At 28.9% G+C, this 12,433-nt stretch overlaps 2 protein-coding genes across 3 annotated transcripts; one reads left to right on the top strand and one right to left on the bottom strand.

The window, feature by feature from the left end:
* Positions 1-378: 378 nt before the first annotated feature.
* On the top strand, positions 379-4,134 carry LOC106788671 (bromodomain-containing protein DDB_G0270170-like). Its single transcript, XM_014752128.1, has 5 exons — positions 379-1,210; positions 1,305-1,425; positions 2,276-2,454; positions 2,537-2,686; positions 2,809-4,134. Exons 1-5 carry the CDS (start codon positions 1,121-1,123, stop codon positions 4,114-4,116), a joined length of 1,848 nt encoding a protein of 615 aa, XP_014607614.1. The 5' UTR covers positions 379-1,120; the 3' UTR covers positions 4,117-4,134.
* On the bottom strand, positions 2,524-11,732 carry LOC106788679 (uncharacterized protein KIAA0513). 2 transcript variants are annotated; one of them, XM_014752161.1, is made up of 10 exons: positions 11,268-11,732; positions 8,954-9,233; positions 8,459-8,748; positions 8,271-8,312; positions 7,215-7,316; positions 6,965-7,125; positions 6,630-6,816; positions 5,842-6,064; positions 5,672-5,766; positions 2,524-5,454 (listed from the first exon to the last, which is right to left on the bottom strand). In XM_014752161.1, the coding sequence occupies exons 2-10, from the start codon at positions 9,223-9,225 to the stop codon at positions 5,390-5,392; spliced, it is 1,437 nt and encodes a 478-aa protein (XP_014607647.1). In that variant the 5' UTR covers positions 9,226-9,233; positions 11,268-11,732; the 3' UTR covers positions 2,524-5,389. The 2 variants fall into 2 exon arrangements, with proteins under 2 accessions (XP_014607647.1, XP_014607648.1); XM_014752162.1 differs by lacking the exon at positions 8,271-8,312 and having other exon boundaries at positions 11,268-11,731.
* Positions 11,733-12,433: the final 701 nt, after the last annotated feature.

The following is a 12,433-nucleotide window of genomic DNA, read 5'->3' as shown; positions in this document are numbered from 1 at the left end:
GGGGTGGGGGTAAAAAAAGCAACAACAAAAAGAAAAGAAAAGAAGTGTTAAAACTTCTATGATCGTTTGAATGTGAATATAATAATATATTATGAGAAAAATTTCTATCGTGTTAGCACCAGAAAAAGACGTCGATAATTTTTTTTTCCTATCGACGATCGAAAATAATCGTCCGCGAATTCGCACTATCCAATATTTTTCCTATCGAAAAAAAAAAAAAAAAAAGTATATAAAACGTATGAAAGAAAATAAGAAAAAGGAAAAAAAAAAAAAGATAAGAAAAGTAAGAAAGAAAGAAATGACCTTTTTTCATCCTTTTTATAATCATTACGGATTATTATATAATTCTTCTTCTTAATATAATGATTATTATATTATTATTACTATTATTATTATTATTATTATTATTATTATTATAATAACGTAGATACGCGTACGCGCGTATATTTATTACGTACGCGAATGTAACGCAAAACGCAAAGTTATAAGCTGTTTTCGCGAACGATTTGAAAATATTCAAATAATTACCTATTTTAGATTTATACTCTATTCTCTAAACTTTTACGAAGTTGTGAATCATGCATTGTGATATTATTCTATAGCCTAACTTGTATATTAATTATTACTAAAGCAACATTACAAATATTTATGTAATGCTAAGCGACTTTCCATTTTTACTTCAACATTTCTATATTTATCTTCATCTCTTCATATTGAAACATTGTAATAAAATATTATATGAAATCTAAGAATTAATATAAGTCTTTACAAATTTTCACCATATCAAATTATCGTATATTTTCATTATTATTATTATTTATTATATAAGTAAATATATGTTTGTATAAATATGTCGTATTTTACACGAAAATGTTGAAACGTCATATTTCGTTAAAAATGATCGGCTTCATTTCTTTGAATTCTCTTTGAATTCGTTCGTTTACGATTAGCCATTGTTTAATCGTCGTCCAATTGAAAACCATTCGATAGATCGTTTCTTCCTCAATAAAAAAAAAAAAAAAACGATTTTCAATATTTTCGTGTAATAGAAAAAGAAAACCAAACGAGAAGATTTAATCAAGATCGATGTAGAAACTTCTAAAACACGGATCACCCGAGTATGATTGGTAAGATTGAATATTTGGAAAAGTATTCGGTGGCACCACCACCTAGCAGAGATTACTATGGCCTTAAAATTCTTCAAGACGAGGTTTATTATAAACTATCATATTTCAGGATTCATTTCATTCGTATAATAACCTCTTCCTCTTTTTTTCTTTTTTTTTTTTTTTTTTTCATCTTAGGTGATACTTTACGTTTGGAAAATATCTCACGGACCACACAAGACACCGATTTCTCGTACCATCAAGTTTATTGAATTCGATCAAGACAAAACTTTGCAGGACGTCATTAGTCGATTTTTCGGTATGAATTTCAATTCGTATTTAATACGTTCGTCGGTATGATTCCTTTGGTGCCCCATCATTCATATATTATTATGGATAACATTATTTTCATTTCAATTAAATAGGATTTCAAATTAGGGTCTCACGGTAGTCCGACGAATGCATTAAAATGGGGTCTTACGTTGTTAGATCAAAATAACATTTTCATTCACAAAGGAAAAAACGAATAATTTGTTCTTTATTAAATATAATTAATAATCAATATTCTTGTCCCAACAGTATATTAATATATATGAGTTTCAAAGGGAAAATTGAAGACAGTTAATAAATTTTGATGAACAAATTTATTTGATCTTGTTGAACGTTTCGTCCCTTACTGGGGACTTCCTCAGCAACTACAAAATTTTTACACATTGACAGAGGACATCATAATATGGATGATACCTAGATTATTAAACACTAATCTAGATAGAATTCAGTATATGATTACATGTAACGAAGTAAGGTTGTTTAGGATTAAWTAATTTATTATAATGTATGACTCTAAAATAATATGTATTGACGCGTGAACTAGGTGATCGAGGTAAAAAATTTAAAGTTTATTTATTTATTTATTTATTTATTGTAATGTTTATATATCTTTTTAACAAGTCATAATTATAAAATAATAAAAAAAAAAAAAAATTTTGTAGTTGCTGAGGAAGTCCCCAGTAAGGGACGAAACGTTCAACAAGATCAAATAAATTTGTTCATCAAAATTTATTAACTGTCTTCAATTTTCCCTTTGAAACTCATATATATTAAATATAATATTTGTAATATTTTTGTCTTTATTTCTTTCTTTATTTATTTTTGTAACGATATTTTAGGCGAACATTTTGTTAATTACGTTGAAAATCTAGCCGAAGGTAAAGGGAATACACTTTTGACGTTGCCACGATCATCGATAAGAAAAATCGTTGAATTTCTTAAGTTCAGAGATATCGTCAATTTATCTTCATTATCTCGTATTGCAAACGTAGTAAGTAACGATCATCTATCTATTAGATAAGAAAAATGAAACAAATTCATACGGAAAAAGGAAATGATCGATGAATGATTCATATTTTTTGTTTCCTTCTAAAAATCAGGTATTTAACGATAATTTTATTTGGGAAGCTTTATACAGAAGGCACAAGAGGTCCGATATTAGCCAAAAGGAAAAAGAATACGCTATGGCTTATGGTTGGAAACAAACTTTCAAAGAAAAGCAAATGCCATTTTCTATGGAATTACGCAAAGTATTTATCACGCTTTATGATGATCTCATATACATATATATATCGCGAGGATGAGTTTAAATATATTTGATTTTATTTAAAATAAATATATTTGTATATGTGTGTGTGTGTGTGTCTCATAGATACCAGGATCAACGATTAAAAATGAACATTTGAAAATGCAACATGGATTATCCAAATCCATGAGTGGACCATTCAAAACTGTACCAAAAGTATCGAGTTTGTCTGTGAATAATGAAATCGTTAGACCTTTGCAAATTATGCAGAAAAATGCGCAAACGAATTTGACGAAATCTTTTAAGAATAATAATAATGCGAAGGATGATACAATTAAAACGATACGTAACGACAAGAAAATAAATGTTACTGTTAAAAAGATTAATAAAAGTAAAACGAATAAAATGGGTAACGCGAAAAAAGATAAATTGTGTGTTGGAAAAACGGAATCATCGAAGGATGGAAACGTTCGCGAATCATTTTCGGATTCTATGACGATCGCAATACGACAAAATTCATCTACGATTAAACGTAATCAAAAATCAATCGTAACAAATGCGAAAAATATCAATGGGAATTTAAATATCACGGATAAGGATAAATTCGGTGACACGAGAAAGAACGTAATTAATAAAAATATGACGAATAAATCTAACAATGGAATTTCTTCTACCGGTCAACCAATGAAAAACAAATCTTTATCGAAGAATAAAAAAACGAAGACGAAAAAATTACTAGAAAATAATTCGACTATATTAACCAGCGATAAATCATCTTTCTTGAATGAATCGATGATCATGAAGAATGAAAATTTCGAATTGGCTTATCTTATAGAGGAAAGTTTAAAGAGAATTCGTAGTCCTAGGACAGTTTTTGATTACGATTATAGTTATCTCGAGGATGCGAGAACTTTAACCGATTCAACGAGAAAAAATGAACAAACTCGTAAAACTATAAATACTATGAAAGATTTAAAACGTGATTTAACTAACAAAAAAGTCGATCGTTTGTCGGAAAATTCTGATTCCATGACTACGTTGTCGAACAATTCAATTATCGAAAATATCAAATTAAATGAATCTGATCGTTCAACGAACAAAATTCCGATAAAAGAAACTAACACTACATCGGATTCGAAAATTGTTATTGATCGAAAAGAAATGTTAGAACGTGTTACTGATTTTAATGAAAATTCACCTAAAACAAGTCCTAAGATAAGTCCTAAAATAATGGATGAAACTGACACGAAATATCGTATTCCTAAAGGACCTTTAAATAGTATCAACATAATGAAATCTTTGAGGTCGAGTAATCCAATGATCAGATCAACCGCTGTATCCGGGAAAAATTTGCCTACAACTGCTACAAACCGATTTGCCTTGAGAAAGAGTTTCAATGATTTACGGAAGGATCGTATAATGCAAGACAATTAAATAAAGGATATGAATATCCAATTGAACGATAAACGAATATGATAAATGATATTACAAACTCGTTGTATTGTGTGACAAATTACAAAAAAAAGAAAATTCCCAAAATTTGCATAAATATGATAAATTACCATTCAATGTTATTAATTATCGTGGTATCATTTTGAGCATTAATTATTATGATTGCAATATCATGATATGTGTACTTTAAATATTATAATTTGACGTTTACACGTCTTATTTACATGGTCGCTATTTTTTGAAAATAAACTTTAGCATTTAACGCGAAGTATAGTAAAGTCTTTTCAAAAATTCTTTTTCTTTTATATTCGTTATCGTTTCTTTTACATTTCTTGCTCTGATATATATATATTAAATATATTGATCTTAGAGAACATCTTTTTTATATTACATGTTACTTACAAATATATTATTCTATTAGGTATATATATTATTTTAATACAATTCCCTAATTATTTACTTCAAAATAGCAAGAGAATATATGTATTTTTTATGTGTATACTTTTTTTTTTTCTTTCTTTCTTTTACAATAATTTCAGTTTTATACATTTTCGCAAATTGAAACGACGACGACGACGACGAATTTCGACGCGTTAATAATCATTTCGTCGATTATTATTAACAAGTTTTATCAAACGATACGAATATTAACGATTTAATAAACCGAGTTTAAAAGCTCATCGCGAAAAACTTTATTGTCTTTATTAAGCCTGAATACTATTATAATATTAGTGCATTTATGCCGTTCGGAAAAAAAAAGCCAAATAAATATTATTTCAAATGCATATAATATTTATACGCGTATCAATGATTAAGCATAGTCAAGATAAAAATATTATTTGTGCATTATTATTATAATAAATTGCGTTAATGTTAAAAAAGGGAAAAAATGTAATATTTGCTTCTAATTAATTTTAAACGTTAACGTAATCGCACTTGCAACGATTAATTTAGGAACACACGTTTCATTTCTTAATCACCGTTATAATACGTAAAATGAATTCTCGAATACTTTGATGAAATCACAACCATTATACATATTGAACAATTGACAATTTCTATCACTGTATTCGATATCAAAATATTACCTTGCTTTCCCATCTTATAGATTAATATTTCATTTTAATTGACGATATCGAGATTTGCATTAATATTTCATAACCCACATTCCATTTGTAAAATCATTTCTCTTTCTCATTATAATTTAAATAATTATTAGATAAATCAAAATATGGATAATACGATTGAAAGGAAACTACCGCCACGGTTCGGTCTCGTTATACATCCTTTCTATATTATCGCGTAACATTTTTTCTTGATCTGCAATTAAAAAGAAAGAAATATTTCAAGATATATAATATATACGTATAAAATTAATATTAAAATAGAGATAATATATAACCCTTTCGTTATACAATACATTTTTCCTTTTAGTATCGTACGAGCTTTTGCATGGGTATAATAATGAAAGGGTTACGAAATAAATAAAATAATATACTTATATATATTATATTATAAAAAACAAAAAAAGATATACCTTTTGTTAAATTTGCAATGATACATTGTTTTCTCAGAAACTCCAAGCAAAGGGCACGTGATAGACCAAAGGCGTGCATGTTACAGGTAAACGTACTAAAAATATGTCATAAGATTTATAACGATAGAATCATTTCATATATGTTAATTAACTTTCGCACGAATACGTACCCTAATTGTCCAAAAACTATATTAGCTTGAAATCTTCTGTCTTCTGCCGCTATTGCTTCCTGATCGAGAGATTTAGGTCTAGGTGGTACTGGCCTTGATGCTCTTTCGCATTGCACTGCATCGAAAAATGCAGCAGTCCAAAACCTCATTGACGACCAGATTGGTTGTACTCGTAAATGCGTGTAAAGATATTCCCTATAGGGTTCCAAACCTGGTACCTCGACTAATTCAAAATGAAACGAAGATTTATTTATTTTAACTGATTAATCTGTTAAATATCAAATTTTAGATAAACGAATTTGGGGGAAAAAAAACAAACATGAAATAAAAATTATTACAAATAATTCAAATAAAATTTTTCTAAAAGTAATTTCATATTCGATTAAAATATACTGTATGGAATTTAGATAAGTCGAGAGAGATAATTTATTACTGAAACAACACATGTGCAGTTTATTAAGATCCACTTGTATCAGATAAGCATTAAGAGGATTGCCAATGCAAATCAAGTTTTTTTAAATCATCTTAATAAAACAGGGCTACTTGGGAGTTATGAAATAAATTACAAATATCATTCATAAATAATATAAAAAGAAGAACGCAATTACACACATGGGAACCCCGTAAAACATTCACAAAAATTACTTGAATTTATTTAGAAAATGATTTCATAAAAATAATTATTTGAGATCGGGAAGAGATAAAACAAACAACTGGGGGGATCATAAGGATGATGAAAGATTAGAAAGAATCTTCTCGGTCAAGTTTTATTTAAGATTATAACTTACCCTCGTGATAAAAAGTAAAACACATGTTCATAAGACTTTTTGCCGGGGCAAAATCATCTGCCTCGTGACATTCGAATAATGCTACTGCGAAATGTTGAGCTAAGGAATAAAAAGAAGCCTCGGAGACACAGGCACGTGCTCTTCTCGCATTAACCACTCTGGAAAACCATATCCTACCAGATTCCGTCTGCAAAGTAATAGTTTGTTTTTTGTTTTGTTTTCCAATTAAAAATGATATTACCCAGTTATTTGAAAAAAAAAAAAACATTTCTAAATAAATATTTCATTTAGATTTTATCTCGAGCATATGACCATTTATATTATACTTAACGTACAAGAACCATTTGACCAAAATTAGCCTTTTGTTCTTGATCAATATTATTAGGAGTTTCGAAAAGCATTGGGACAAAAGATTTCATAAAATCGGCAGCTGCCTCTTCGGATTGGCTGTCAGCCGATAAACTCGATGCCCATGATTGAACGGAACCGGAAGAACCTAAAATTAATTTCATCGATAATCATTAATATAAATAAAACAAATAGCACACATTATATGTCATATTAAATAATTTCTTGATAATCGACCTGATCTTTGCCAAAATCTGCGTCCATCCATGTTGGAATCCAAACTTGTGCTAGGACCATAACCATCTTGATCGCTGGTCGAATCACTGCTACAAGGCATATCTGAAATAATATTTTATTAACCATCATCCTCTTTTATATGATCAATCGATTATAATCTAACGCGTGTTTAAAATACACGTAGAAAGCAATTTACATGTTTCTAATCGTGTCGTTAATTCGGCACGTCTCAATTGCGATAAATCCAATGATAAAAGCGGATTCCACAATGAAACGGCAAAACACACGATTTCTATTGGGTTTAACTAACGAAATGACAAGGATGTTAAGATGGTGTATGTGTGTGTGTGCTGCTGCTGCACTAATACACATAATCTCATTTATTCAATATTTCTAACTAAATGTGCACTTTTGTTATTTCCAAATAGTTATTTTTACATCACAAATACTACGTGGTATATCGTTTAATTATTTTCTTTTTTTTTTTTTTTTTTTACCAAAATTTTCCTCGACTATAGTTTTCTACCTATCAGCTTGACCTTATTGATTAGTTTTAATTACGTAATTAAGTCGTAAGACTGTATAAATTCAACTATAATAATTCATTAAGTAAAAAAAGATTATTCGAAACGTTGACTTATTTTCCTGGTGATACGAGTTATTTATGTTTCGTTTTTTTTTTTTTTTTTTAAAGGGAACGTTTGTTTTATCTTTTTTTTTCTTTTTTTCGAGAAAGCATCAGACAAGTACACAAAAATACGAAGGGAGAAAGTCGAGTGCTGAAAAGCACATATAGTATATATATATACAATATATATATATATATATATATATATATATATAAAAGCGAGAGTAACAATGTTAGACTCTTTTGATTGAAGAAACATAAAATAATCAGGAAAGTGGAAAAGGGGAAGCTTACTGTCTCACTATATAATTGCACCTACATAAATAAACGTTAACAAAGAGACGCGGTGATGATGTACCGCGTAATGTTAAAAAACCTGGCGTGGCGTTACACAAAAATATGTGACAGACACACTAACGTCTATTTACCTAACCGAAAAATGACCGTCTGATAGCGAGTCGGGGCCCTTGCTTTATTCAAAAAGGAAAGAAAAAATATGATATCAAATTTATTATTATTATTATTATTATTATTATTATTTTCGAATTTAATCTCTAAGATATTAAACAATCATAAAGAATTCATTAGTTGTATTATAATTAAAATGTATTTTTACCTGATTTGTAATTTAATTTTTCGTAAGGATCAGGTCCGGTAGCTTTAATATCCTTTTCCTGAAGTGGTTCTATACTCTCCTGACTATCTCTATCAGGACTGTTGTCCTCGTACTCATTAGATTTAGCTTCCTGTCTTTTGTGCGAGCTAGATCTAGACGATGCTATCTCCTCGTACGTCATTCCACGTGGATACTTTCTCGAAATTCTCGACAAACTGGCACTACCTTGTCGTTCTAATTTGTGCCTAGCCATTGCTTCGTAATCTTCATACGATAAACCAGCACCGAATCTAAAAAAAAAAGAAAAACAACAACAGTTACAATATAAAGGTTGATTCGAATATTTTTTTGTTGGTAACAAATCGATTTGTTTTAATTGAAACGAACGAGTTAATAATCATTGCCAGTTTAAATTCGTATGTATTTGATACCGAATGTTTGTGCGAAGAAAGTTTAATAAAATATTGAACGAAAAAAAATGACGAATAAACTCGCCTTGGAAGTCTCAATTTTCTTCGAGCCAAGTGTTCGACTTCTTTCATTGGCGTAGAACCTTGAGGAGGGGGCGACGAAGGAGTCGAGGACGGTGTCGTCAATTCGTTTTCTTCTAAACTATTACTCAATGCCGATCCTATTCTATTTCCTAAACCTTGAAGATATTCACCGCTACCTCCTAATGCAGATCTGACAGTTCTCAAGGCTCCTCGTGTTCGACCAATTAATGAGCCCCCTGCCGACGATGGCAATGCCGTCGTAACATCCACCATATCACCCCCTTTAATGGATAATTATTTTCTAATTAATATTATTCTACAATATTACGTTGTTACACAAGATATTTTGACTAATATTGTTATCTTTAATAAAGCTAACTTTTTTTGTTTTATATAATATAAAGATTTGAAATAAATTCCTAAAAAAGTAACGTGTCGCACAGGAGATTAATTTCATTTTCAAATGTGTTCAAGCAAAAATCATGTTATGCATATGGGTCATCTTAACTTGTATGTTAACTATAGATATTACTTAAACGCATTTAAAATTTACGCATATCTGTAGATAATGTAAAGAATAATATACGAATGAAAGGAATTATATTGAATATCGTCATATTCATACCGTATAAATGGTTATGCAATAATATAAGATATGTAATATAAATATAATTCGTCATTTATATGATGAAAAATCTTGAAAATCATTCGATAAGAAAATAGATTAATAATTTGTCATACATTTTGTGTTATAATGTTAAAGTGCACATGAAATATTGCACAAGATTAATGGATGTCGAATATCGATCGAATTATCAATAAACTAAGCTTATTAAATATCGTATCGGGTCTTGTGACGGGGTGGGGTGGGTGGTAGGAAGGGGGTGGTGGTGGTGGTTATCGTGAAGCGCATTTGTTCAAACGTTTCTATTTCAAGTTTTATCTATACAATATTACACGATCATTTATATTATTCAAATAATTGTTCATTAATACGTAATAATTTCAATCGAATTAGCAAATATTATACAATTAATTTATACACTTTATGATCGTAATGTTATTGTGTTACGATAATAATTAATGATTGAATTAATTAAACCCCAATAGGAAACCAAAGAGATTTAACTTAACAATTTTATTCTTAAATTATAATCACTGCGCGGATATCCTTTCGCGATAAAATTATTAATAAACTACCGGAATTTAATTTTATACGATATTATGTTAAAAAGAAATGTAGTCAAAGTGTACGTCTTAATATTTCATGATTTTATAATTGAAAAGAATGATAGAAATGAGAACGAACATACATTACGCGAACGGATAAACTTCTTTAGATTATTGATTTTACCTGCATTCATATATCGTACAGTTGCGATACGATAAGAAGGTTAAATTAACGTAACACTTGTTTACCGAGAATGATGCAAAATGTTCGGATTAATGTAAAAGAAAACATATGTTGCCCATCGATCACGAAAGAAATATCTAAGACAATCAAAAAGACGTGTCCATTTCTATTATTACAAATAATAATTTATCTTGCACGATAACGTTAAGAATTACTACGTTTTCAAACGCGATGTCCTTGAAATATTATCCTACATAGTCGTGCATACATATATCATATAATAATCGTGCCAGATAAAATAATTATCGTTGATTATTAATTATCTCCATAAAAATATAATTAATGATTTTTTTTTTTCTTTTTTTGTTAGAAAGAAAAAAAACAAAATATTCATCGTTATTATAAAATAACAAACATAGTTTCGATAATACGCGTGCCTATTTAATTCTAATTCATTGTCAGAACGCATTGCTAACGATTGATGATAGATTAAAAATGAACAATAAGCAAATAAATATGATGATTAAATGACGGTAAAAAAAAAAAAAGAAAAAGAAAATAAAGTACATTGACGCGTACTCGTAAGATTGAATGTAACTAAACGTATCGTGAACAGAAATAGTAAAGTAAGAAGTAACCGCAATGCAGTTTTATCTATGTCATGTATATCACATTCTTTTTTTCATCATGCGGGTACTTGCAAAATCAATTTCATCTTTATTATACTTTTTTCTTTTTTTTCTTTTCTTCTCTACCCCCCCCCCCACTCCTAAATTGTTCTAATTTCGTATGCAGCTATTGACCTTTATTCGAAACAATTGTTTCACTTAACGTAATCGAAAATAAATTCGAAATAATTTCGATTTATCTATATAACGAGAGAATAAAATACTGTTCTAACGATAACGTATATATGTGTAATATAAAAAAGAAAAAGAAAAATAATTAAATATATACGTACCCTTTTTATTATTATTATTATTATTATTATTATTATTAATTAGACTTTCACACAACGTGGTAGCACACTTGTCTCTTCTTCAAACTTTGTTAAATTTATTTTGATCGGACAGGATTTCGATTACATCGCGTTCGAATTTAATTGAAATAAAAGACACTTCAATAAATAAATTTATGCGAATATTTTAGCGTAAATCTTGTACGCGTTTAAAACTGCACTATGCGACAAAAAAAGAAATATTATTTGCGCAGAACAACCCAATAGTAATGCATTTAATTTAATCGTTTCAACTAAGCTGTTACGATTTTTTTCTTCTTCTTTTTCTCTTTTTTTTTTTGAAACACATATGAATGATCTGAAAAAAAGAAGTAAAATCTTTCGAACAGATAGATTAGGTACAGTTGGTTTGCACCACGCAACGCGTTGCAGTTGCTTACGTTTCTTTCAATGATACTTGCTTGCTTGCTTGCTTACTTGCTTGCTTCCCACATGTGATCCGATTAAGGGATGCGCATGCGTTTCTTGCGATCAATAATACAATGATCTTCTTTTACCGACGTGCAGAAAAAAATAGATACTAATGACATCTAGTAGAAAATTTAGGTTTTTGTTAAAAAATTTCTATATATACTAGAGCCCAATAAATTACATTCTATTTATTTTTTTATTTATGTTTTTTTTTTTTGGTTTTTCAGTTTTTGTCTCAACAACCAAAAGAAAGTAACTCTAAACTTTGTTTCAATTAAGGTAAATAGTTAAATTTATGTCTTATATATATTTTAGTATTTAATATTATTATTTACTTATACATACACACAGGAACATGATGTTAAGTATATTAAATTAATTTTACCAAATGGTAAATTTATGTCTCACGATTACAGTCATCAGTCAACACTCACAATTTTTTATCCCAATAAACGACATGCTAAAAGAAGCATAAGGTTTCAAAAAAGAGATTTATTTATAAAATAATTTTTTTCTACGCGCGTACGTATTTAATAATTAGTATTTTAATTACAGAGCATATATCCAATAGTTAATATTTTGGGCAAACAATGATAGATTAACAATGTGCATTTAGTGAGCAATAAGTTGCACATATTAGTTTCTTACTGCCGTAGGTTTTCTACGCTGGCATAATTTGCATTAAGGGTAAAAATTGG

The sequence above is a fragment of the Polistes canadensis genome, unplaced genomic scaffold (genome assembly GCF_001313835.1).
Source record: "Polistes canadensis isolate GaletaPanama2010 unplaced genomic scaffold, ASM131383v1 scaffold_148, whole genome shotgun sequence".
Taxonomy (NCBI): Eukaryota; Metazoa; Arthropoda; class Insecta; order Hymenoptera; family Vespidae; genus Polistes; species Polistes canadensis.
The sequence above is the reverse complement of the archived record's forward strand: the minus strand, read 5'-3'. Positions and strand labels throughout refer to the sequence as shown.